The following is a 27,470-nucleotide window of genomic DNA, read 5'->3' on the forward strand; positions in this document are numbered from 1 at the left end:
TATGATAACACTTATCTTTATTAAGAATTCTTAATTAAGTCAATTTTCAATTCCTCATTCTGCCAACATAGATTTCTCTTTTTGCTGAACAGTGGCATTCACAGTAGTACAAAAAGGCAATTGAGGTTCTCACAATTTTTTTGGGGGGGGGCTTTTTTTTACCTTTATTTGGATAGGACAGTGTAGAGACAGGAAATGAGCAGGAGAAGGATCAGGAAATGACCTCAGGTCGGAATCAAACCCAGGTCCCCGGATTTATGGTATGGCGCCTTATCCACCTGAGCCACGACAACATGATCTTCAACCGGAGAGAGAACCACATTGCCCAGCCCTTGCATTTGGGAGAGAAAACCCCGTGTCTTGGTCATTAAGAGCATGCGCTGAATAAACACCTGTGGCAATTATGTATTTTCAATTCAGATTATTCACTATTGCATATTTACACATCATTGAGGTACACCCTATCAGTTTGATGTGGATTTTTCTGTTCGTTAATAATTATTCATATTTTCTTGTCCATTCAATTGTGAATATGGAATTACTTGAACAAAGCGTAATTCTATTTTTTAGAATTATCCACATCAAGAAAAATCCACATCAAACTGATAGGGTGCACCTCAATGATGTGTAAATATACAATAGTGAATAATCTGAATTGAAAATACATAATTGCCACAGGTGTTTATTCAGCGCATGCTCTGAATGACCAAGACACGTGGTTTCCTCTCCCAAATGCAAGGGCTGGGCAATGTGGTTCTCTCTCCGGTTGAAGTTCATGTTGTCTTGGCTCGGGTGGATAAGGCGCCATACCATAAATCCGGGGGCCTGGGTTTGATTCCGACCTGAGGTCATTTCCTGATCTTTCTCTCTCCTGCTCATTTCCTGTCTCTACACTGTCCTATGCAAATAAAGGTGAAAAAAGCCCCCCAAAAAATTGTGATAACCTCAATTGCCTTTTTGTACTACTGTGAATGCCACTGTTCAGCAAAAAGAGAAATCTATGTTGGCAGAATGAGGAATTGAAAATTGACTTAATTAAGAATTCTTAATAAAGATAACAGTGTTATCATAGTTTGGATTATCATGGGCACATCGTTGGCAAAACATAAAATTATTAATGCAGACTGTTGCCTTGAAATTTCAAGTATTCTCAACTATTCTTTTTTACAGTGCATATTGCCCAGTTTATTCTCATATTGCCCAGTTTATTCCCATATTGCCCAGTTTATTCTCATATTGCCCAGTTTATTCCCATAATGCCTAGTTTATTCTCCATATTACCCGCTTTATTCCCCATGTTGTTCAGTTTGTTCTCCATATTACCCAGTTTATTCCCATATTACCCAGTTTATTCCCATATTACTCAGTTTATTCTCCATATCACCCACTTTCTTCCCCATATTACCCAGTTTATTCTCCATATTAAGCAGTTTATTCTCCATACTGCCCAGTTTATTCCCCATATTACCCATTTATTCTCCATATTACCGTTTATTCCCATATTACCCAGTTTATTCTCCCCATATTACCCACTTTATTCCCCATATTACCCATTTTATTCTCCATATTACCCAGTTTATTCCCATATTACCCACTTTATTCCCCATATTACCCATTTTATTCTCCATATTGCCCAGTTTATTCTGCATATTGCCCAGTTTGTTCTCCATATTACCCACTTTATTCCCCATATTGCCCAGTTTGTTCTCCATATTACCCAGTTATTCCCCATATTACCCAGTTTATTCCCATATTGCCCAGTTTATTCCCATATTGCCCAGTTTATTCCCATATTGCCCAGTTTATTCTCCATATTACCCAGTTTATTCTCCACACATCTCATTCAAACCATAGATTCAAGCATGAGTTGAAGGTAATCACGCTATAACGTGATACCGAAGTTATAACATGAAACGTCTCGTGTAATAACGTGAAAAATATATTGTTATAACAATAAACTTTTCACTTTATTACGTGATATAGATTTTTTTTTTCTGGTGTGGCATGCTTCCATAAGAATAGTGAGCCAGATAAGTTCAAAATGGTTCAGATTTTGAACTTATCTGCATGACAGTTTGTATGTGTTTTAACTTTAGGCTGCTTATTTAGAAATTAACGCCAAATTAGCCAAATGGAAATCCAACATGAATTACCTTCGAGGCTAATCAAAACACAGTGTCCAAAATCAACATTCGAGGGGTTAATTCCTGTTTTCAAACATGGAGGTTCTATTTTCGCAACATCTAGGATTGGTTTATTAATAATCTTCGGAAGGTTAATGCATTTTCTGCCTCGGTTACTTAATATTTTACTTGATTCAGCTTTCATGATAAATAAACATCTTCAAAAATCATTGTATATTTATTAAACATAAGAACTGGTACACACAGCTTTAGAATTAGACATGTACGAGTAATACGTCAGCAGCCCGGCTAGCTCAGTCGGTAGAGCATGAGACTCTTAATCTCAGGGTCGTGGGTTCGAGCCCCACGTTGGGCGAGAAGCTTTTTAACAAATCTCCCCACCTGGATTAATAAAGTAATAAATATCTTACGAATTTATCTGCAAATGAAATAACATAAAAAACAAACATCTTGTTGAAACCAGTAGATGGCAGAATTGCCATGTATAAATTATATTAGAGTTGTAAAGTAATATAAATAAATACTTGAGGATGCTATTCTGTATCTTCTTCACAGGGTGCACTCTCACTTGGACAAGGGTGGATGTGCTGTGAGAATCATGTTTTTTGACTTCTCCAGTGCTTTCAATACCATCCAACCACTGCTGCTGAGAGATAAACTGGTGCAGATGGGAGTGGAGCCTGGCCTGGTAACCTGGATTACAGACTACCTCACCGAGCGGCCCCAGTTTGTTAGACTGGGAGGCCTTACATCTGAGACGGTGGTCAGCAGCATAGGAGCACCACAAGGAACAGTGCTCTCCCCGGTGCTCTTCACTCTGTACACAACTGATTTTAGCTACAACTCTGCGATATGCCACATGCAGAAGTTTTCAGACGACACTGCAATTGTTGGTTGTATCAAGGAGGGTCAGGAAGAGGAGTACAGGGGTCTGGTGGAGGACTTTGTGGGATGGTGCCGGACCAATCAGCTGCACCTGAACACCACCAAAACCAAGGAAATGGTGGTGGATTTCAGGAGATCCACCCCGCCTGTGGTGCCGGTCTCTATTGAGGGAGAGAATGTGGAGATTGTCTCCACTTACAAGTACTTGGGGGTGCTTAGATAATAAGCTGGACTGGTCTACAAACTCCGAGGCACTCTATAAGAAGGGCCAAAGCAGACTCTACTTCCTCAGGAGGCTGAGGTCCTTCAATGTCTGCAACCGACTTCTGCTGATGTTTTACCAGTCTGTCATGGCCAGCGTGCTCTTCTACGCTGTGGCATGCTGGGGTGGTAGCATTAGGAGGAGGGACGCTGGACGCCTGGATAGATTGGTGAGGAAGGCAGGTTCGGTGGTGGGCATGGAGCTAGAGACCCTCACCTCAACAGCAGAGAACAGAACTCTGAACAGACTGGATTCTGTAATGGACAATCCAAACCACCCCCTTCACACCATTTTCACCAACCAAATGAGTCTTTTTAGCCACAGATTCCGTGCCCCCTCATGCAGGACAGATAGGCTACAGAGGTCCTTTGTCCCACGGGCCATTCAACTGTTCAACAGCACACAGAAGGACAACAAGGACATTATCATTAGGGACTGGACTGCCTAACACTCATGTCCTCCATTTATTCCAGGCTTCTATGCTTGTTTGTGTGTGTGTGTGTGTGTGTGTGTGTGGGCCTGAGCTGGCGCGCGTGTGTGTGTGTGTGTGTGTGTGTGTGTGTGTGTGTATACTGTGCAATACACTTTTCACTGGATTTCTCACTGTGAAAACTGATAAGTCTGTTCTTGTTCACTGTAATCCCTGTGTGTGTGTGTGTGTGGTGTGTGTGGGTGGGTTTTTTGACTGTGCAATAGTTTCTTCACTGGACTTTTTACTGTTACAATTGAGAAGCATCCCCTCTATCATGGCTGACACTTGCTATTTGTTTACTTGTTATTTGTTCACTTAATGTTTTACTTTAATATCTCTCTTTGCACCATACTAGAAGTTTTTGCTCTTTGTTGAATTAGAGTAATTTAGTGTTGATTTAGTGTAATTTAGTGTAATGTTGATCTAGTGTAATTTCTTCCCTCTCTGTATCTTAATATGTTTTTTTTTTTTTTGTATTTTTGTATAAGCTACTTGACACTTTAATTTCCCTCTAGGGATCAATAAAGTTACTCTACTCTACTACTACTCTTCCTTTCTAAAATCTACGCTCACGATACCCATAATGCACTCTCAAAAGAGGCTTCTTCTACGTCATCAAAACCCGCCCTCCGTCATCTTAATGCGACTGCCAGCGTTCTCACATGGCTGTTCATTTGTGTTTATATTAAACAGGATTATGTCCATACTTAAATAACCAATCGATATGTGTTCATGCATACTCGTCTTTCCGGTTTAATCACAATCGCATGTGCTCTCGTGCAGTTTCCGGTGTTGTGGGTCTTCTACTGATCCCGAACAACATCTGTAAACTTCTGGATGTGCTGGATCTACAGCAGAGCTGACTGTGTGCAATGGCTCTCTTCATGATCAACCGGTATGAGATCATTAAAAGTGATCATGTGGTTTGTTTTGAATGCTGAACTGTCGAGTTGCACAGCTTTGTGGCTCTGAACACAGTTTCTGTGAGTTACTGATACAGGTGTTCTGACAGATTTACTTCATGCATGTCAACATTGCAGTTTAGACTTATTTCATATGACAGTATTGTTATGCCACCTTTATTTCTACTGGTTCTGCATGTGAATGAGTTTATATAAATGCTTAACCCTCCTGATGGCTTCGTTTTCTGTATACACCCCTTGTCCTCCGGGCCAAAAATGACCCGTCCTCACTAAAGATCTGAAATGAACCAATTTAATTTCATTTTAAGTGCCAAATCTATTTTGCAGGAAGAAACAACTTGCCATTCATCAGAAACTGTGAATATCAGAGTTTTCCCCTTTTACAGTGCAGAAACACTACAGGGCGGCACGGTGGTGTAGTGGTTAGCGCTGTCGCCTCACAGCAAGAAGGTCCTGGGTTCGAGCCCCGGGGCCGGCGAGGGCCTTTCTGTGTGGAGTTTGTATGTTCTCCCTGTGTCCGCGTGGGTTTCCTCCGGGTGCTCCGGTTTCCCCCACAGTCCAAAGACATGCAGGTTAGGTTAACTGGTGACTCTAAATTGACCATGAATGTGAGTGTGAATGGTTGTCTATGTGTCAGCCCTGTGATGACCTGGCGACTTGTCCAGGGTGTACCCCGCCTTTCGCCCGTAGTCAGCTGGGATAGGCTCCAGCTTGCCTGCGACCCTGTAGAAGGATAAAGCGGCTAGAGATAATGAGATGAGATGAGATGATATATCAAACATAATTTTTTGACAACGACAAGTATATTAATTTTGCGACCAAAGTCACCTACCCTTTTAATTTCCGCGCAGTAGTGAAACGTGATGTCATCGGCAGGTTCCCCTTCTTGTGTACCATGTCACGTGTGACGTGGCACAGATTATCAGCAATGGCGGATAGAACGCGATTTCCACTTGTCGATTGCTGTGCCGATATTCACCATCGACCGTCTCCTTTGGGCATCACTTGCTATTTTCCTTCGCTTCTTTTCCGAAGCTGACAATCGCGTTCTGTCCGCCATTGCTGATAATCTGTGCCACGTCACACGTGACGTGGTACACAAGAAGGGGAACCTGCCGATGACATCACGTTTCACTACTGCGTGGAAATTAAAAGGGTAGGTGACTTTGGTCGCAAAATTAATATACTTGTCGTTGTCAAAAAATTATTTTTGATATATCATTTTGAAGCTAAAAGATTTCTCTGTCTAGTCATGTTGTCATAAAATATATTGTATTTTATGCCAAAAAAATACATCCAATGGTGGAATGGCACTTTAAGCTAGCTAGTCAGTGAAACTCCACCTGACATGCTAGCAAACTCTTTTCAAACTTGAAATCATATTGGGTAGCTAACGTGACTAGAAAAGAAACATTTCTACATTCTGTTTATTTGGCAATATTATGCTAAAACACATTTCTGAAAGGACTTCAGATAAGTTAACGTTATTCATATTAGCATAACTCTGTTATTACATGCTAACTAATGCCGCTTTTCCACTACAAACGCGGCTGAGTTGGGCTGAGCCATGCCGTGCTGAGTCGGGCTGAACGGGGCTGTTGGAGTTGCATTTCGACTACAACCGCGCTGAACCGTGCTGGCTGGAAGTGGGTGGACACATTGGGTGGAGTTAGCGAAAGGGGGTGGACGTCAGGTGATGTCGTTAAGCAGCGCAAACAGTGACATCAGTGAGCTTTTAAGCGGTAGTCTCACGACCCGAATAGTAAACAATAAACATGGAGGACATGGAGTCGTTAGTGTTGCTGGTCTTGGTGCTGTGGCTTGCTGTCACCGACAACACCAACAGATACTGGCAAGAGCGTATAGATGAGGCGAGGCGCATAAGGCTTCAGAAATTCTCGTAATTCGTAATTCTTCTCCTTCCGGGTTTGCGGTGTTTACAGATCCCAGCGTGCTCGCGGGGCGTGTGTGGGCATGTGAGGACACTCCTCCTCACCAATCAGTGCACAGGGGAGTGTCTGCTCACGCCCCCAGCCTCACTCGGCTCGCTTTGGCTCGCTTCAGCCCCACTCCAAAACGGTGCGAGTTTTAGGGGCTAAGCAGGGCTGAAGCGAGCTGAGTCGTGCTGGTTTTTGGTAGTCGAAACGCGAGCCGTGTCGGGCTGAAGTGAGCTGAAGCGAGCTGAAGTGAGCTGAAAAAGGGTAGTGGAAAAGGGCCATAACAGTGTCCAAGTTAACTAGCTATGTGTAAACAAGGCGATGGCAACTTGACAGGCAAATCCATAGAAAGTCATTTGACTAACCAGACTGCATAGCTATTGCAACGTTATCACTAGCTCTAAAAGCACAGACAACTTCACTGCAAGATTTCTCTTGGAATAAAATGTTTATATACCTCAATATGCTTCCGCAGGTTGGATGGTGAGTTTTTGTAGGCCGTGATGTGGTTCATTTTCGGCAACGTAGCAAACATTTAAAACGAAACGACTCTTTAATCCTTTCAGAAAACTGAAACATGGGTTCCAGGTAAAGCCCTGGGTGCATGCATTCGCCAGAAGAACTGCTTCCTTCCATTTTACCACCACCTGATCATGTTAAATAATGCTGCTGAGAAATCACTGAACAGTGATTTCTCAGCACGTTTATACAGTCTATAGACGTGATGTGACCCTCGTGATTACTGACAGGTTGTCTCAGGGTCGCCTGCAAAAAAAATCAATCACGTTTTAGAAAAGAAAAAACATCCATTTTCAAAGCCGTTTCATTGTAACGAGTAACGAGACCTTGACAGAAATGTAGTGGAGTGAAAAGTACGTTATTTGTCTTTCAAATGTAGTGAAGTTAAAGTCATAAGTTTCCCCAAAAAATAATACTCAGGTAAAGTATAGATACTCAGAAAGTGTACTTAAGTACAGTACTCGAGTAAATGTACTTCCACCTCTGGAAGACAGCAGCTATTTTCAGCAGTCTTATTGTTTTTTCTGTTTTTGTTCTGTCAATCTTACACACAGACTTTGTGTGGCTGCAGACTTTCATTCCAGCCAGACAGAAGGCAAACTTGATAGTTCACTGGATGAACTGATTAAATGAGTGGTATTAGGTGTGGCACCTGCTTGGGTGGATTGGAATCCTGCAGTCAGAGCAACAGCCATTCTTTTGTGGAGAAGATCAGAAACCTTTGTGACAGAGAAATGCACAAGTCCTTTGTTCTGAAGACTTTTGTGACTATAACAAAGCAGTAAATGTTAAATATGCATCCATCGGAAAACTTCACCACGTCAATACGTGGTGAAGTTTTCCGATGGATGCATATTTAACATTTACTAACCTAGTAGACTTATTCTTTGCTAAATGACAAGTGCTACTCATGTTGTTGGGTTGTTATTTTGGTATATTGTTGTTTTTTTCCCACCATTTTAAATTCTTCGGAATGTCCTATCCAACACTCGTATGTCGTTCTGTCTCTCTTTCTTTTTACGTGATGAAAATTTAGTAACGTGACACCCTGTAGAAAAAAAAGCAACAACAACCCGTCCGGTGTCTGTTGCTGTTGTCCGAAGAAAACTACAGCTAAAAAAAAGCTGTACTACTGTATTACTTGGTCAGAAAGAAGCGAATTTTATATATATATATATCAGGGCTTTGAACCGGTTCAAGGAACGAAAACGAAAACCGGGAACTTTTTCTATTTCACATGGAACAGAAACGAAACCAGAATCTTTATTATTTTTTATGTTCCGGAACAGAAACGCTTATTAAAAATAATGGTAACCGGTTAATAGGGTATTAGGCAGAAAAAGAAATTTACCAGTCAAAAATAATATTTTATATAATCCTGATAAGCGCCGCAGGTGCGAAGACGAGCGCCGCAGGCGCGAAGTCCCTCTAGGGGGGTCTGGGGGCATGCCCCCCCAGAAAATTTTTGAAATTTAGACTTCATTTCCTGCATTCTAGGACATTTTCAGGGTGAAATGGCGTGTAATTTTTGATCAGAAATATTGCATATTTTTACTTTGTATTTTTTTCAGTTTCACTCCTGAATGTATCAGATGTATGTATGGTGTTTGATTTGGTAACAAAAGTGAAAAGAAAATAAACAACAATGAATTGTATATAATCTTTTGATCTAGTTACAGTATTTAATAAAAAAAAAAAAACAACAGTATTCTATTTTACCATACCCCAATGAAACCCCCTTGTTAATCAATGTATCACACATACCTTTTCTGTCTTTTTGTGGAAAAACGAATCAGTTTTTGTCACATTCAATTTGGGGCGTTTGTTGGGATTCATCTTGATCCAGAAGAGTGAGTCAGCAAAAAAAAATGCGGTTCTCCCGCCAAGAAAGAGGAAACTACAACGCAGGGTGTTTGGCAATTTTCGACCAATCAGAATTCGCGATTTATTCAGTCCGCATGTTACAAGATTCAGTGCGGGCCAAAATGGCGGAAACGATGAAATATTCTGATTTTTCATTTCAAGTTTTCAGTATTTTTCGTATTAAACTGTGTTTCTTACGATTTGTAAATGATGGCGGAACCACACACGGACTGGCCATCGGGAGTAGCGGGAGTTTTCCCAGTGGGCCGGTGGTTCAGTGTGGGCCAGCGGAGGAAAAAAAAAACAAAAAAACAGTTGCGCGCTGGCCTTTAATATGATAAGCAATGTTAACAGTTTCTTTAACAAACTGTTAACATTGCTTATCATATTAAAGGCCAGCGCGCAACTGTAATAAGCAATGTTAACAGTTTGTTAAAGAAACTGTTAACATTGCTTATCATATTAAAGGCCAGCGCGCAACTGTTTTTTTTTTTCTCCGCCGGCCCACGCTGAACCACCAGCCCACCGGGAAAACTCCCGCTACTCCCGATGGCCAGTCCGTGTGTGGGCGGAACATAACTGGATTTATCGGATGACATGTGGGAGTATTCATGTGCGAAAATTTTCGGCATTATCGTCCGTTTCAGTATCCGTCTGTGTGTATACTTGCCCGTTGAAATCGGCAATTGCCCGTCAAATTTACGGGTGGACGGGTCTCTGCCTAATACCTTACCGGTTAATACCGGTTTTTATTTCGTTCCTCAAAGTTTCCGTAGCCTACAAATAAAAAAGCCATTCTTCTCCTGCGCAAGTTTCTATGACCCGCTGGGGTTCACTTCCTGTGTGACGTTCGCTGACTGAATGGAGAGAGCGGGAAGGTGGACTACTATCACGTCTCCATTACTGAGTGTCTAAGCAAAGAAGAGCCTGAACGTTGCAACCTCCCTATTGGCTGTTTGTAAAAATGTATCAGTTGTTGCCCTTCCCACGGGAATCATCGCGGACTCGAGAGACGAGACCTGACGAGTTAGTTCGTTGGTAGCAGAACAAAATGTCTGGACACAAATCGGGTTTTCAGAAAAGGAAAGAAAATAAACGGAGGGTCGAAAATACAAAAAAGGAGGCAGAAAATGCAAAACGAGTTTTAAGGAAGGACAAATGGTTACTTTTCTGAGGCAGCCCGCCGTGGCTGCCTGCAGGCTTATTGATTATAGCCCATTTAGTTAAAATAGTTGATATAAAATGTTTATAGTTATAGTTATGTGATGGTTGTCCTGATTTAGACTGTTTTTTTTGGGGGGGGGGGGGTTGCGCGATGTTGCACCCGGGTCCAGATTAGGGCAGAACCGGCCCTGGCTACATTTCAGGTGTAGTTTGTTTTATGTATGTATGTACTTGCATAGATGTGTACTTGGTCTTCCAATATGGCGACTACCGAAATCTCACGGCGCGGTGATGTCATGCGGTAGCCCTCTATAGGGCCTGACTAGCCTTTGGTAACACACTAAACGAATTCTCTTTCATTTTTGGCACTTTTTCTGTTTGTGTAGATGGGAAGACATACTGAGAATCCAAATCGCCAACATTTGAAATAATAATTGTTTTGAATTATTTCTTGTCTTATTTAATGAAGGTTGTAATAGAATTAGCCTACATTTGGCTTAAGCTGGATGAGACAGAGACATAATTTTATAGCCATTTGTTAAACAGCTGACAGGGAACGTAATTAACCGTTCCGGGAACGAAATTTTTTTTTTCTAACCGGTTCGGGAACGTCTATTTAATGGTGGAACCCAAAACCGGAAACGTTAAAATTCCGTTTCTGTTTGGAATGAACCAATAGGAAAAAAAATTCTGGTTCAAAGCCCTGATATATACACAGTTGAAACCGTATATTTAATCTTTTTTTTTTCTCATAGTCAGACATTAAATCAGACATTCACTTTAACTTTTTCATGTCTGTCTGAATATTTAAAATTATTTCAATGTACTTAATGCCAAATTAATCAGAGAAGGAGTTTTTTATTCAATATTTTAATTGCTTTTATCAAATCAGAAGTTTACATACACTTCATCAGTACTTGGTACAATTGCCCTTAAACTGTCTGACTTGGGTCAAACGTTTTGGATAACCTTCAACAAGCTTTGCACAATACTTGACAGGAATTTTGGCCCATTCCTCTTGACAGAACTGGTATAACTGGGCCATATTTTTTGGCTGCTTTGCATGCACATGTCGTTTCAGCTCTGCCCACAAATGCTCAATAGGGTTGAGGTCGGGGCTTTGTGATGGCCACTCCAAAACATTGACTTTGTTGTCATCAAGCCATTTTTTGACCAGTTTGGCGGTGTGCTTCGGGTCATTGTCCATTTGGAAGACCCATTTGTGGCCAAGCTTTAACTTCCTGGCAGATGCTTTCAGGTGTTGGTTCAGTATCTCCACATACTGTTCCTTCTTCATTACTCCATTGATTTTGTGAAGTGCACCAGTACCTCCTGCAGCAAAACAACCCCACAACATGATGCTGCCTCCGCCATGTTTCACTGTTGGTATGGTTTTGTTAGGATTGTAAGCGTCTCCTTTTTTTCTCCAAACATATCGTTGTTGATTATGGCCAAACAGCTCAATTTTAGTTTCATCCGACCACAAGACATGTCTCCAAAAATTGAGATCCTTTCCCCTGTGTTCATTTGCAAACTGTAATCTGGCCTGTTTGTTTGTGTTGGAGTAATGGCTTTCTCCTGGCAGAGTGGCCTTTCAGCCCATGTTGGTGCAGAACTCGTTTCACCGTGGACAGTGACACACTCTTACCAGCTTCAGCCATCATCTTCACAAGGTCCTTTGCATTCATTCTTGGGTTCTTACGCACAGCACTGACCAGAACCCGCTCATCTCTGGGACTCAGAATCCGTCTCCTTCCTGTGCGGTATGATGGCTCGACATTCCCACGTTGTTTATACTTTCGTATAATGGTTTGAACTGAAGACCGTGGCACCTTCAGGCTTCTTGAAATTTCCCCCAAAGATGAGCCAGACTTGTGCAAGTTAACCATTCTTAGTCTGAGATCTTGATCAATTTCTTTAGATTTACCCATGTTGTGTACAAGGAAGCACTGTGTTTGAGGTGTTCCTTAAAATACAATCACAGGTGTGTGTCTCAGGTGTGTCTCCAATTAATTCAAATGTTGCCAATTAACCTATCAGAAGCTTCCAAAGACATGACATCATCATCTGGGCGTTCCTACATTGTTTAAAGGCACACAAACTGCAGTGTATGTAAACTTCTGATTTGATAAAAGCAATTAAAATATTGAATAAAAAACTCCTTCTCTGATTAATTTGGCATTAAGTACATTGAAATAATTTTAAATATTCAGACAGACATGAAAAAGTTAAAGTGAATGTCTGATTTCATGTCTGACTATGAGAAAAAAAAAGATTGTCTCTTTTCCTAAAGTGTTTGTAAATATACGGTTTCAACTGCATATATTACACACACACACACACACACACACACACACAGAAATTAGAGTTTATTAACAGTTCTGATCTGTACAAAATTCCCTGAAACGACTGGAGTGACGGTGCAGATTTATGGCCTAGCATTAGCTACATCTTGGAATATACCTTCTTTCCCCGAAGAGTCCCGACATGGAAGAGCAGTTTTAAAGAAAACTACAAAAGCAAGAAAACCACCTTTGTGGAAAGAATTTTTCCCAACGTCAGCTTTTGGGAACAGAACGTTGTGAAAGCTAAAGTATTTACCCTCAAAGGACTCCTACCTGAACTGTGGGCTTGATGGTATTCCCACCTCTCCATGTCTCAGCAACTCCACGGACATCTAGTTACAGAGCTATTTGCACTTTATCATTTATACAGAGATGCTTATTGTTGTTAAAACAATATCTGAAGTGTTATTATTTGTAAAATAACAAAATATCTTGCTCTAGACCTTCAAGCAATATTGTAAGATTTTTTCATTTTATCGAATAGTGGATGGAACAATAATTACAAACGCTAACATGATCAGCACATTCTAGTTGTAGCTGTAGTTATATAGTAACTATAATCACCCTTGTAAGAATAATTTCAGTAAACGGTTAATGTTCAGTTCCCCCTTCATTTATTCTCTATTCAAAAGGCACAGCTGAGTCACACAGGTTGATAAGTGTGTAACGGACAGTAACAGTTTTATCCAAAATAGTTTTTCCTGCTTTAGTTGATTTATTTCCATTTCACATGCGCGCAGCTGTTGTAAAGCTCAGTGTGTTTGTGTAGAACACCCTCGAACTGTAGGGTCATTACTACACTCTGGCTCCATGGTGTCATTTTGCACAGGACCGTGTTCTTCTGATAACAAAAACAAAGCTTCAGCGCTCTCTGCTCTTAATCTTTTCTGTTCTTTCTGGATATATCATGCATGTCGCTCCTTATTGGGCTTTTTACTGAGTTATGTCCGAGTTGTTTCAAACCAATCTGGGTTTTCCGTGTCGAATAAGGAAGCGGCTTCACCTGTCAGAAAACCAAAGACTTTCATGACGACGCTAACTCGAATGTGAGCAGAAAAAATAAAACGAGGTTCTTAAGCAAACTCTTCCATACTCACTTCCGACTTTCTATTTTATTTTAAATACAATCGCGAATTTCTCTGGAGTTTTCCAGCTTGGCTCCTCTTGTCGTATTCTCTTTAACCACTCATTTCTTTGTTGTTCTTGAAGCATTCGTTTCTCTTTGTTAACATTTTTCATGACAGTGAGGAGATGGTAATGCCTTTTCTCTATTTCTCCATTTGAACAAGCAAAAACTGCACAAAAATGAACCATATTGAAGACAGATTAAGCCTTGCTTACATGAAAGACGGTGTCTGTTTGACCCCCAGGTGTAATTATCACGTGATGCGTGATGTCACGCGCAAGGGGTCTATTGAGAACTACTGCACTGTCCAGCAGCTCAGTTCTTTTGTGCTTTGATTATCCTCCAGATACCAAGGAGAGGAGGAAGACGAGGAAAGTAAATCAAATAGCAAGTCAAGATCCAAAGCTTTGCTAAGCAAGCTCCAGGAACGCGCCAAGGCCAGAGAACAACGGAGTCTTACAACTACAAAGGAGTCCGATATCCAGGATACGAAGACAAGTGAACAGAGTTGTATAGGAAAGACTAAAAGAAAACTCGAGCAGCAGCAAGAAAAAGAGAAAAAGCAGCCAAAGAAGAAGAAGCGAAAGGAAAGCATTAGCGAGCAGGACGATGTTGATGACTCGACTGCGGAACACACAGGTTTGGGTCCGAGTGACCAGGCGAGAAAGAAAAAGAAGAAAAAAGACAAAAAGGGAAGTGTAACTTGTCAAGAGGAGCAGCAACACACAGGTGCATATAATGCATCCATAAATCTATCAGGAAAGCGAATGAATTCCTGGAAACTATGCGGATATTTTAATAGATATGGTCTTTTTTTGTAGAGTCGACTGCAGCAGTAGATGAGCCTGAAAGCCACAAAAGTGCAGACGCTCAGCCTGACAAGTCGAACACAAGCTCCAGCTTTCGCATTCTGGGTGGATTTGAGAATAAGGCGGTTCAAAAGGTGTCCGTGCGAACATTATTGCGACACATTAATGTTTTCTGTTGTCTATGAGCAGTCTATAGGATGAACCATGTTTTGTATTATTATTATTGCCTTCTAGGTCCAGAGGGTGTTGCCTAAGTGGCTGGCTGAGCCGGACATGATCGCGAAAGACATTAAGAGCAATTTGATCCCTCTTGGTGATGTGCCAGGAATTTGTCCCTTGCTACAGAAGAAACTGAAGGCCAATGGGATCCAGACCTTCTTCCCGGGTCAGAGATACAGATTTATGTAAGAGTCGATGACTGACTTTATAATTTTCTTCTTTGTTTTCATCACATTCCTTTGCTTTTATTACACACAGTTCAAGCTGAGGTGATCCCTGCCGTCTTGGAAAGTGTCAATTCAGGTCTTCTGATTGGTCGAGGAGGTTACAGGCCCAGAGACATCTGTGTGTCTGCGCCTACAGGAAGTGGAAAGACTCTGGCGTTCGTTATACCTGTTGTACAGGTGCGACGTTCTGTACACAAAAACAATGCATTTTAGTCATATTGGTCATACTGTATATTATTCTATCCACATTCACTGGATATGCGCAATTGCACGCTCTGATTGGCTACTCTACTACTAGGGTATCAGCTCATATACCGTGAGTAGAGAAAAACAAAATGGCAGAGCGTGTTGCTGAACCAACCAAGGACGAAATAAGAACTCTACTCGAAAACAAAACCCCAAAAAAGTAACAAAATATGGAATGAAAGTATTTAATGATAAGAACGTATATATTTTAAAATTGTTTTTCAAGAATTATTATTATTATTATTATTATCGCATTTTTCACAAATTGCTCCTGTCGTTTCCCCGGTTTGTTTACATTCTAAGCGGAAATGATTTTGTCAGACGTTTTGGAAAAGTTTTTATTTATCGAATTTGCAAAAAATAAAAATGCTTTGTTTCTCAAAATCCAGTGAATGTGGATAGAATAAAACAGTTATTTCACTCAATCTCGTCGTACATGGCTTATAGCCGACTCGGTGTTACGCGCGTCGTCGGATATCAGCTCATGTACGACTCAATTTCATGGAATCACTGTTAATTATACAGTCAAATTATACACATATATTTATTAGTGCTGGATCACTCTGAGCCTTTAGACGTTTCCGTGATTCTCATATCAAAGGTACAGTGTGTAACGTTTCAACCTGTTCATAGACACGTAATAGTCATTTTATTTCAAAGATATCTTAGTAATATCTTGATTCGCAGGATTTGCATTGAGTTGATTGGTTAGTTTTTATCATTTCAGGGCTCCATTTTTGCATTTTGTTTCTGGCCCAGAAACTCATTTAAAAAATATATACACTCACCAGCCACTTTAATAGGAACTTGTTGTTGATTCTAAGATTCCTGTTCTTGGCTGCAGGAATGGAACCCAATGTGGTCTTCTGCCGTTGCATGCTGAGATGCTTTTCTGCTCAGCACGGTTGTAAAGAGTTGCTATGAGTTACTATATCCTTCCTGGCAAAAAAGCTTGAACCAATCTGGCCATTTTCCTCTGACCTCTCTTATATCAACAAGACGTTTGTTTCCACCCATAGAACTGTCCCTCAGTCAATGTTTTTTTTGTTTTTCGCACCATTCTGTGTAAACTCTAGAGACTGTTGTGTGTGAAAACCACTTGAGATCAGCAGTTTCTGAAATACTCAGACCAATCCATCTGGCTCAAGCCAACCCCCATGCCACAGTGAAAGTCTCACTTTGAGATCACAATTTTCCCATTCTGATGTTTGAATAAGTGAACATTAACTGAAGCTCTTGATTTGTATCTGTATGATTTTATGCATCGTGCTGCTGTCAAGGGATTGGCTGATTAGATAACTGCATAAAACAGCAGCAGGTGGAAGTATGGGTGTTCCTAATAGAGTGGCCGGTGTATGTATATATATCTGTATATCACTGTCTATTCTTCATAACGAGCATTAGCTAGCTTTTAAATAGCTTATTCGTAGCAACATGAAATTAGGTCGTAAATATAGCTAGAGTTATACCAAACCCTTTTTACAATTACTCGCTAAACATAAATATCTAAATGACTACCTAGCTTGGTAGTAAGGTACTATGTAGCTTTAAAAAAAAATTAGATGCCATCTTTTACATGTTTATTATTAGAGGTAGAACGGTAGGCAAAATGATACAGTATATATTGCAGTTCAATATCGCAACATATCAGTGGCGGCTGGTAGTCTTTCAAACAGGGGAGGCTGGTCGGTTACGATATTTCCAGATTTTAAAAGAAAAAACACATCAATTTTGCCCATACTCTTGCCTCTGATCTGGCTGATTGTTGGCAGCGTCACAAACTGTGAAATAACAGGGTTTTTTGGCCCATTAGCCTACTGTCCAATATACATGATGATGGTGGTGTTGGGGGGAGGGGGGTATATTTTCACATTTTATATTTTAAAATTGTGGCATGTTGTTTAAAAATTGATCATTATTGAAAGCAGCTCTTTGTCAGGAACCTCAGCAGTAGAGCTGGGTGCCACACATTTCATTCAATGACACTTTCCCTATATTTTACTTATTTTGACTGAGAAATGTTTTATTGATGGGCGGCACGGTGGTGTAGTGGTTAGCGCTGTCGCCTCACAGCAAGAAGGTCCTGGGTTCGAGCCCCGGGGCCGGCGAGGGCCTTTCTGTGTGGAATTTGCATGTTCTCCCCGTGTCCGCGTGGGTTTCCTCCGGGTGCTCCGGTTTCCCCCACAGTCCAAAGACATGCAGGTTAGGTTAACTGGTGACTCTAAATTGACCGTAGGTGTGAGTGTGAATGGTTGCCTGTGTCTATGTGTCAGCCCTGTGATGACCTGGCGACTTGTCCAGGGTGTACCCCGCCTTTCGCCCGTAGTCAGCTGGGATAGGCTCCAGCTTGCCTGCGACCCTGTAGAAGGATAAAGCGGCTAGAGATAATGAGATGAGATGAGATGTTTTATTGACAATTTTGATAACCCTTCACTTTTAATCCAGGTCTGTAGTGTGAAATGTTCTCGGCTGTGTTTTTGTTTAAAAATGTTTTCCAAATTGTAGCTGTGTTTAATTCATATCCAGAAAAATATATATTCCAATATAATATACTCAGCATAAACATTTTAAATAGATTCTATATTTTTGATCCATCCATGATACATTACTAAAGTAGCCTATTTACTGTTGTTGATGTGGGTCACTTGCTGTTAGTCAATTCACTTTCTCGTACCAGGAGAGCTGAAAGGAACGAGTATTATTCCCTACCTTTTTCACCAAGTCAGTTTGAGGCATTGGTCTATCCTGCTGTTTAATTTTAATTTTTTCCTCGAAAGGAAGACTGGCAAATGGCTTTGCCAAAATTAAATCAGCAATGCTTGGCATCCGTGCGCAACTTTCTTGCTAGCTGACTAGCCCCCTCAAGTTCAAGTTCAGTCACTCAAATAAATGAAATTTCTGGAACTAAGATAGCAAACTTGACAACACTATATTTACACTTTATTTACAATGAAAATATATACAAACTAAAAAAGCTGGTAGAAACCGTATGTAATGAATGAAATCGAAATGTAAGCTGATCTCTTACAATACAGCACTTGCGAATCCGCATGGGACTGAACTGATGTTGCCAGATACTGCTGACGTTATCCAGCCCAAAATATGTTCAAAATCCGCCAATATGCACTTAAAACCGCTCAATTGAGCGGGAAACCCCCAATCTGGCAACACTGTACCGCTGCCTGTCTATAGTTGAAACGAGCTGTCAATCAAAGAAAATATCCGGCCGCTTTCACCAGTCACCAGTCTCCTCGCGGAAACTGCCATGTCCCTCCCATGTGAGGCTCGGAGTCCGTGGGCGGGCGTTTTCGCAGTATTTGTCCAATAACCGTCTTGCATTTTGAGATTGAAAAGCGCAGAGCTCCCAAATGCCACTGAAGTCCACTGAGGCTGGGAGTCCGTGGGAGTCCGTAGGCGGGCATTTTCGCAGTATTTGTCCAATAATCGTCTTGCATTTTGAGATTGAAAGCGCAGAGCTCCCAATGCCATTGAAGCCCACTGAGGCTGCGCTGCATCGCGCTGTCACGAGGGGGAGAAACTCACGCACACAAAGTTATAAGGGCATTTTTAGAGGAGGCTGAGCCTCCCTCGTTGTCTTAGAGCAATCGCCCGTGCAACATATCTGCTTTAATTGAAGGTACCATAAAGGTATTAAAGGTGCAGTTTGTAATATGTACAAGTGTTCCTGGAGCTGTAATAATCTTCAAAACTTAAAGATAGGTTGGAAGAATTATAATTAAATAATATTGGCTGGCTTTTTTTGTGGTATATCAGATGTATTCCATTCAGCTAACATGATATTGAACGAGTCGAAGACGAGTAGCTGAATGGAATATATCTGATATACCACAAAAAAAGCGAGTTGTTGTTATTATTATTATTATTATTATTATTATTATTATTATTATACATACACATTCTATGGAACAATTCTAGATTTTACAAAAAGTTAAGAACAGGGGTGTAACTTACCGATATTGAATGCTGATTCTGATCGAATGTAATTCAGTGTTTTGTCAATCCAGTGTACAAAGTTAAAGTTCTAACAATAAAAATGGTACAAGTCCAAAAAGCCTGAACAACAACCCAACTTATATACAAGTTATATACAGGTGGATGGTTCAAGTTCAAAGTTACTTTTGGTCGTAGTTAATGGTTACATTGCAGTTGTTCAAAACAAAACAGCTTTGCTGAGTAAAGTCCACGAGTGAAGTCCTCTTGTAAAAGTCTCCATCACATTTCCTCACCTCCAAGTAGAACTTTGACAAGATTTCTGCTATTGCGCTCTTTTCCAGTTTTTCAATGTCTGTTGGTATGTTTTTCTCTTGTAAATATGTGTGAAGAATACCCAGGGAAGTTTTTGTAGCCTTTCAGGTGTTCATTGCGTCTGTCTAGACCCCGAAGCCGCCGCCAGGTGCCGCTAAAACCGCCATTTAGAATTTGAGCCGCCGCCAGCCAATAATTTTGTAAGCCAATTTGAGCCGCTATCTAATAAAATTTGGCTGAGCCACTAAGAACTGTGTACATCAAATAATGGGTTTATCCACATCATGAGCTACAAGAAAAGTGACACAAACATGATCAACTGTACACACTAGTAGTAACACAATAGAGACGTATAGGCATACACTGTAGAGATTTAGAACTGATAGCACAGAGAGCCACCACAAGCTTGCCGTTGTGACTACCTGTCTGGCTTCCCGCCCCTCACACCGTTACCACGATACACTGGGGAACCCGGGAACCCACCCAGAGCATCAATCGACTCCGATATCGACGAGATGGCTGCATTCTTTGCTGCTGCTGAGGGAAAGTGTAAAGGTATTTTTTTTTGTTTGTTTCACATACTTCGAGATTGATAAAAAAAAAAAAAGTACTCCACCACTCTACTTTCATCATAGTAAGATAGCTGCCAGTCCTTCACTGGTCATTGCTAGTGAGAGTAGATAGCTAGATGCCTTCCTCGAACAATCCAGATTAGCTTATTATTAGCATTGAACTACAATCTTGCTAGATTTATATTTATAATGAAGTAAGAGACCAGGGGACCTGTGGTAATTTGCTATTTATTCCCCCCATTTGTTTGATCCGTTCGCCCGGATATATGCCACACAGTGACGTCCAGTATCAGCCATTTGTAGCCATAAACATTTTGGTGGCTGCAGCAGCCATTAAGGTTTTGGCTGAGTCAGCTAGCCAGCCAATAATTTCATCAGCCAGCCATTATCCTGAAAACAAACGGCTTTGGGGTCTACGTCTGTCTCTTTTAAATCTTCCGCTTTTAATGAAGCAAACCTTGCAGCCGTGTTTGCATACAAACTGTCACAGTCACTCACTAGCATAGAAGTTTTACATCTCCAATGTGTCTCTTTTCCAGTTTTTCGACATCCATTGGTATGTTTTTCTCTTGTAAATATGCGTGAAGAACATATAATGAAGTTTTGGTAGCCTTTCAGGTGTTCAGCGCATATTTAGTTTCTGTTTTCAGTTTATTTATTTAGTGCTTAAACCTAGCACTGGATCTTCTCTCTTTCCCAGCCGACAAAGAAATGATTGTGCGCCTGCGCAGCAGAAAAGTTTTGTCATTGGATCTTCGCCTGCGACATCGTGTTGTCTTGACAATGTGCAATATTATAATGATATTGCACGCTCATTCTTCATTGGGTAGAGTGGCGTAATACATGTGCCCCTTTTCCACCAAAGCAGTTCCAGGGCTGGTTCGGGGCCAGTGCTTAGTTTGGAACCGGGTTTTCTGTTTCCACTGACAAAGAACTGGCTCTGGGGCCAGAAAAACCGGTTCCAGGCTAGCACCAACTCTCTGCTGGGCCAGAGAAAAGAACCGCTTACGTCAGCGGGGGGGCGGAGTTGTTAAGACCAACAACAATAACAAGACCGCGAAAGATCGCCATTTTTAAGCAACGAGAAGCAGCAGCTGTACAAACGTGAAGTCATCCATTTATTATTATTATTGTTGTTGCTGCTGCTGCTTCTTCCGCGTTGTTTTTGCTTTGATATTCGTGCCAAGGTTTATGCAAACGTGGCAACGTAACTGACATATACAGCGACGTAATGACGTATACAGCGACGTAACTGACGTATACAGCGACGTAATGACGTGGCTTCCCTTAGCACCGTGAGCTATGGAAAAGCAAACTGGTTCTCAGCTGGCTCGCAAGTTGAATGAGTTGTGAACCAGCACCAGCACTGGCCCCGAACCAGCCCTGGAACTGATTTGGTGGAAAAGGGGTAATGGAGGATAAATGATATGATAACAATATTGCATGCCATCAATAAACACGGTAGAAGGGAATAGAATACTTGTTTTTATTCCATGGAAAAAGTGGCCCATATGTATAGTAATTTGTAATATTGTCATGTCATTACCCTGGTTAGTTATTTTTTTTTTGCCATTTCATCTCTTTTTGCATTTTTCTGGGCAACAATAGAACTACTCAGCATTGTTGTTTTTTTTTCCCCATTAAAGGCAACATGCAAGGGAAATGTAATTTCAGCAGAGGAGGTGGGGTTGGTTAGGAGAAAGGGGAAGGCTTGACGGTGATTTCAGTGCAATTGCAATTCACTTCACAGGCACTAGAGGGCTCTAACTTACAAATGGCCACTTTAAAAAGTGCTGTGTTGATTGTAACATATCATCTGGTTTTTATATCTTCTTGTTTATCATAATTGTTAAATATTTGATGTGTTCTTATTTAGTTAGTGCTGTGCAGGTCAGGTTATGCTGAATGCCACCTCGTTAATCTCATTGTTGCAGGCGCTGATGACCCGAGTGGTGTGTGAAGTTCGTGCCCTGGTGCTGTTGCCCACTAAAGAGCTTGCACAGCAGGTTCAAGTCATTACTTCGTTACATGGTGTTTTTTTTTTTTCTTTGGCCCATCTCTTGGTCATTCTGCTGCATTTTGTCCATTATGATTATGGATCTCATTCGCAGGTGTATAAAGTTTTCTGCATTTACGCTGAAGGAACTGGGCTAAAAGTTGTAATGGCTACCGGGCAAAAACCTTTTGCTGTAGAGCAAGCAACTCTTTTAGAAATCAGGTAAGTACAGAAACCGAATGTATTCTTTAATTAATAGAGATGTTTGTAAATTGAAATCCATCTGCTGAGATAAAATCTAGACATTTAAAAATGTCTTGAATTTTTCAGAAAATTATATATATATATTTTTTTAAAAAAATCATTTTTCAAGAATTAAAAAAAAAAACTTTCCATGTTTATGAGTTGGCATACTGTAAAATAGGCGTGGCTGTGCACCACTGCTTTAGCTGGGGGTGGAGCTAATTTCAGGGCCAGAAAAAATGTAAATGGATGCTTGGAATGAACAACTGATATTCATATTATGAATCACAGATTTTGTAACATATGTCTGAAATTTTGTGATTATTATTATAAGTCTAGAAGCACGTCATTTTTCTGGGCCAGAAAAAATTCAGACTCCACCTTTAAAGACAGTGTCATAGACGTGCGCTCAAGTTTAGCTTATAGTCATAGTAATGCTTCTAGCAGGCTTTGTGTAGCCCAGGGGCACAATCTTTCTCATGTTTGTGTCATGCCTGTCTGTTTATTCAGAGGCGGTGTCAGTCGGAGTTTGGCAGATATCGTCGTGGCAACGCCAGGCCGTCTGGTGGATCACATCAACAAAAACCAAGGCTTCAGTCTGCAACATCTTCGCTTTTTGGTGAGGGTCAGTCAACAGGCATGATATTCAGATATTTAGGTTCGTCTTAAGAAAGTTATTTATCTTTTTGTAGATCATAGATGAAGCAGACCGAATGATTGACAGCATGCAGCAGGCTTGGCTCAATCAGGTGACCAAGGCAGTCTATAAAAGTGGGTGTGGCTCAGGGGTGTCGATCTTTAAGAGAGTGGAGCCAGGGCCAATCACAGTGGCGAGGTATGACCTCATTTATTCAGTTTAATTTTCTGGTGATAATTTGACAGAAGATTAACATTAAAAGTCGTCGTGTGCGTTTGTGTGTCTCAGTCTGTCTCCGCCGCAGATGCCGCTGCAGAAGCTGCTCTTCTCGGCCACTCTGACGCAAAACCCTGAGAAACTGCAGCAGCTGGGCCTCCACCAGCCTCGTCTCTTCAGCTCCACACACAGCTCCACAAGCGAAGAGAAATTCAACTTCCCTCAAGGCCTGACTGTGCGCATCATCCAAACATCTGCACCACACACACACACGCACACAAAACACTCTTGTGTTCACCTGCGGCTTTGTTTTCTGCAGGAGTACTACGTCTGCTGCACACTGAGCAAGAAGCCACTTCTTATTCTCCACTTCCTGCTGCGCCTGAAGTTCAATCCTGTTCTGTGCTTCACAAACTCGAGAGAAGCAGCACACAGGTAGCTGCACTGATACTGAGAATATATTGGCGATAATACAAATTTACACACGTTGTGATGAGCGAAGATAATGTAGCCATGGAAATGTCACCAAAGATCTTTGCATAAATAAGTAAAACTTCAGAGCTGTCCCAGATCTTCAGAAACCTGCTTCAAGCTGCTGTGTAATCAAATATTTTAAATGAATTATTTTGTAAAAGAGATGAAGAGATTTATTCATTTAAGCTTAAAGTGGAATGTAACGGTTCAATACGTGTGGGTGGAGCACAGAGGACGGCAGGACAGAGATCAGGTGTAAACAGAGGCTTTATTGCCACACTTTTCAGTCTAACAATATCTATATTTCCAACACACAGAGACACACACACCAGCGTCTCGTCCAGGGATGAGCCCCTCTGCTCTCGCTCTCCCTCCTTAAATAGGGCGCGGTCACTGGGAAGACACACACAAACACAGGTTAATTGCCGTCAGGTGTAGTGATTCTGCCACTTACCTTCCCTGACTCCGCCCTCCTGTCACAGACCGGCGCTTGACCACGCCCCCGCTGCCACATGGAACTATAGCAAAACGGATCTCTCTCTCTCTCTCTCTCTCTCTCTCATTTCGCCTGTTCTTCTATCCCATTCTGTCAATCTCATTGTCTTTTTGTCTCTTTCCCTCCCTCTTGGTCTTTCCCTTAACCTCTCCCCCGCTCTCTCTCTCTGTCTTTCTTTCTTGTCTCCCCCACTCTTTTATCCCATTCTGTCTGTCTATCTCTTTCTCTCACTCCTTCTTGGTCTTTCCCTTAATTTCTCTCATTCCTTTCTGTCTATCTCCTTCTGTATTCCCCTCTTCTTCTCTGTCTGTTTCTCTGCCTCCTTCCTTCTCTCTTTCTCCTTCATTGTCTTTTTATGTATGCCTCACTCTGTCTCCCTTCATCTCTCTCTCTCTCTCGTCTTACTTGCTCTTTTATCCCATTTTCTCTGTCTCCTTCTGTCTGTCTATCTCTTCCTCTGACTCCCTCTCGGTCTTCTCTCTCTCTCTCTCTCTCTCTCTCTCTCTCTCTCTCTCTCTCAGTCTTTCCCTCAATCTCTTTTTCCTTCTGTCTGTCTCTCTCTCTCTCACTCTCTCTTTCTGCATATCTCCTTCTGTCTTTCTCTCTTTCCTCTTCACTGTCTCTTTATGTATTCCTCACTCTGTCTCCCTTTCTCTTTCTCGCTCTCTCTCATCTTACCTGCTCTTTTATCCCATTTTGTCTGTCTCCTCTCTCTTTCTTTCTCTCTCTCTCGGTCTTTCCCTCAATCTCTTTTTCCTTCTGTCTATCTGTCTCTCTCACTCTCTCTTTCTGCATATCTCCTTCTGTCTTTCTCTCTTTCCTCTTCACTGTCTCTTTATGTATGTCTCCCTTTATATCTCTCTCTCTCTCTCATCTTGCCTGCTCTTTTATCCCATTTTGTCTGTCTCCTGTCTGTATCTCTCTCTTTCCCTCAATCTCTTTCTCCTTCTGTCTGTCTCTCTTTCTGTCTATTTCCTTCTGTCTTTCTCTCTTTCTCCTTCACTGTCTCTTTATGCATGCCTCTCTCTCTCTCTCTCTCTCTCTCTCGTCTTACCTTGCCTGCTCTTTTATCCCATTCTCTCTCTCGCTCGGTCTTTTCCTTCAATCTCTTTCTCCTTCTGTCTGTCTGTCTCTCTCTATTCTGTCTTTCTCCGTCACTGTCTCTTTATGTATGCCTCACTCTGTCTCCCTTTATCTCTCTCTCTCTCGCTCTCTCTCTTACAGACTCTTTTTACTGGTGAAACTTTACGGTGGTGTGGAAGTGGCAGAATTCTCCTCCAGACTCGGTCCTAGCGAGAGACAGAAGACTCTCAAGCGTTTTGAACAAGGGAAAATTCAGCTGTATGTTTTCATTTCATCTCTACAAGCAAATCAACTTTTGAACGGATTCACACATACGAAGGACCTTGTGTTTTTTTGTTATTTTTTTCCATCTCCCCGCAGGTTGATCAGCACTGACGCTGCAGCCAGAGGAATCGATATTAAAGGAGTTAAATGCGTCATTAATTACGATGCTCCTCAGTACATCAGGACGTACATCCACAGGCACGTTTACGCCTTATCATCCATGAATTTCTCAAATGTTCTACTTAAACAGGAGATGCCAACAACAAAGCAGAAGACTTCTGCTCTTGTTGAACTGATGTGTCTGTGTTTCAGAGTGGGAAGAACAGCGAGAGCTGGGAAAGCTGGTGTGGCCTTCACCTTTGTCTTAGGAGTGCAGGTGATAATGATGCTACCCATAAAGAAAGTTCTTTTGCAGAGGCTACAAAAGGAAGAAAATCGATTACAAAAGGCTTGTGTGTGTGTAGGTGGAAAAATTTGTGAAGATGGTTCAGGACGCTGGAAGTCCAAGTTTACAGAAGCAGACCGTTAAACCAGAAAGTCTCAGAGGCATGGAGAGCCGCTATGAAGACGTTCTGATTGAGCTGGGCAGAGTTATAAAGGTAAAAGATGACATCACTGCTATTCTGTAAAAGACATACTTAGAAATATTGTGATGACATTTATTTTATCCAACCATTTGGCATGATTATTCTTCATGATCATTACTACTAATTTATTATTATTTAGTAATAAATTGAAAAAATATTCTAACTCCTCTTTTTGCATTTCTGTTTTTTTTTCCTTCAAGGATGAAAACAACAAGAAGCATTTCTGAGCAAACTTGCAGAAGAAAATATTTGTCTCTCATTTTGTACCTTTTGTTCCTGTTCAGGGTTTGACTTTTTCAGTAAAAATAAAAAAAAAGAGGTTTATGTTGATTTCTTTTTCATCACTATATGAACAAAGGCTTTTATTTTCACTCCAAGTCCAAATTAGTGCTTTACTCTGTACCAGTATTTCTCAGACTTTTTCAGACCAAGGACCACTTTATCCGTTAAAAAAAAAAAATCGCGGACCACGTAACCCCCTAAATATCCCGAACAAAAAACAATGAGCCTACTTCAACAGTATATTATATATGACACACTAATGAAATGACAGTTTTACAAATAGTATAGCCAACTCACTCACTGTTGTCCTTCTCTTAATGGAAAGATAAGATAACCTTTTATTATCCCACAGGGGGAAATTTACATTTTTACAGCAGCAAAATAGATAAAGAGAAAAAGATAAGGCAGTGAGGGCAGCATGGTGGTGTAGTGGTTAGCGCTGTCGCCTCACACCAAGAAGGTCCTGGGTTCGAGCCCAGCAGCTGACGAGGGCCTTTCTGTGTGGAGTTTGCATGTTCTCCCTGTGTCCGCGCGGGTCCCCTCCGGGTGCTCTGGTTTCCCCCACAGTTCAAAGGGGAATTGGACTGTGGAATTAATTGGTGGCTCTAAATTGACTGTGAGTGTGAATGTTTGTTTGTGTCTGTGTCAGCCCTGTGATGACCTGGCGACTTGTCCAGGGTGCAAGCATGTGCACACACAGGGCTTTAGGGGTGCTTGAGCCCCTGCCCTTTTTGCCTCGAATTAAATGTTGCCCTTTTAAAATAATAATAATAATCCTAATAATAAATAATACAGTCCTGTTAGAAGTTTAAAACAATGGCAGTACAAAAACTCCACGGCAATCTACCAATTTTCTTGTAATCCGGGGTGGTTGTGTGCGTCGAGCCTGCCGCTTCTCTGTCCATTGCTGCTCCGCTCGAGTGCGGCCAGAGAGAGGGGGTGTGCAGACTGAGTGAGAGGGAAGAAGCCGCTGCGCTGCCACAATGATAACAGAGGAGACGTGACAGTGAGGCAGCTTGAACATGTGAGTTATGGTCTAACAGTTAGCCCTTTCAAACTGTATGTACATGACATTTGGGCGTTTGTAGGGCTACTGACATTTGTGCGAGTAATTTAAGTCTCTGTAGTTTAATAATCTGCTTGTTAACTGACGTGACCTGTTACTGTTCACAATCGATTGCCTCGGCCGTGCTTCAGTGTACATGCAAGTATC

At 41.4% G+C, this 27,470-nt stretch overlaps 1 protein-coding gene and 1 non-coding gene across 3 annotated transcripts; both read left to right on the top strand.

Annotated features, from left to right (window-relative positions):
• Window positions 1-2,426: 2,426 nt before the first annotated feature.
• trnak-cuu (transfer RNA lysine (anticodon CUU)) lies at window positions 2,427-2,499 on the top strand. Its single transcript has one exon. It is a non-coding gene; the product is annotated as a tRNA-Lys (tRNA).
• A 1,898-nt stretch (window positions 2,500-4,397) lies between these two features.
• ddx51 (DEAD (Asp-Glu-Ala-Asp) box polypeptide 51) lies at window positions 4,398-26,299 on the top strand. Of its 2 annotated transcripts, XM_060931392.1 has the most exons (16): window positions 4,398-4,658; window positions 13,987-14,369; window positions 14,462-14,583; window positions 14,684-14,834; window positions 14,927-15,072; window positions 21,914-21,985; window positions 22,091-22,197; window positions 22,729-22,837; window positions 22,911-23,053; window positions 23,144-23,306; window positions 23,391-23,506; window positions 25,266-25,382; window positions 25,485-25,586; window positions 25,701-25,764; window positions 25,853-25,987; window positions 26,176-26,299. In XM_060931392.1, the coding sequence occupies exons 1-16, from the start codon at window positions 4,636-4,638 to the stop codon at window positions 26,200-26,202; spliced, it is 1,980 nt and encodes a 659-aa protein (XP_060787375.1). In that variant the 5' UTR covers window positions 4,398-4,635; the 3' UTR covers window positions 26,203-26,299. The 2 variants fall into 2 exon arrangements, with proteins under 2 accessions (XP_060787375.1, XP_060787376.1); XM_060931393.1 differs by lacking the exon at window positions 25,266-25,382.
• Window positions 26,300-27,470: the final 1,171 nt, after the last annotated feature.

This window comes from Neoarius graeffei, chromosome 10 (assembly GCF_027579695.1).
Source record: "Neoarius graeffei isolate fNeoGra1 chromosome 10, fNeoGra1.pri, whole genome shotgun sequence".
Taxonomy (NCBI): Eukaryota; Metazoa; Chordata; class Actinopteri; order Siluriformes; family Ariidae; genus Neoarius; species Neoarius graeffei.

Excerpts from the sequence above, each read along its gene's own strand:
- ddx51 (XM_060931392.1), top strand. The coding sequence starts at position 4,636 with ATGGCTCTCTTCATGATCAACCG. Across the intron at positions 22,198-22,728 it reads GCAACTCTTTTAGAAATCAG|AGGCGGTGTCAGTCGGAGTT; the intron begins GTAAGTACAGAA and ends CTGTTTATTCAG. Across the intron at positions 25,587-25,700 it reads ATCAGGACGTACATCCACAG|AGTGGGAAGAACAGCGAGAG; the intron begins GCACGTTTACGC and ends TCTGTGTTTCAG.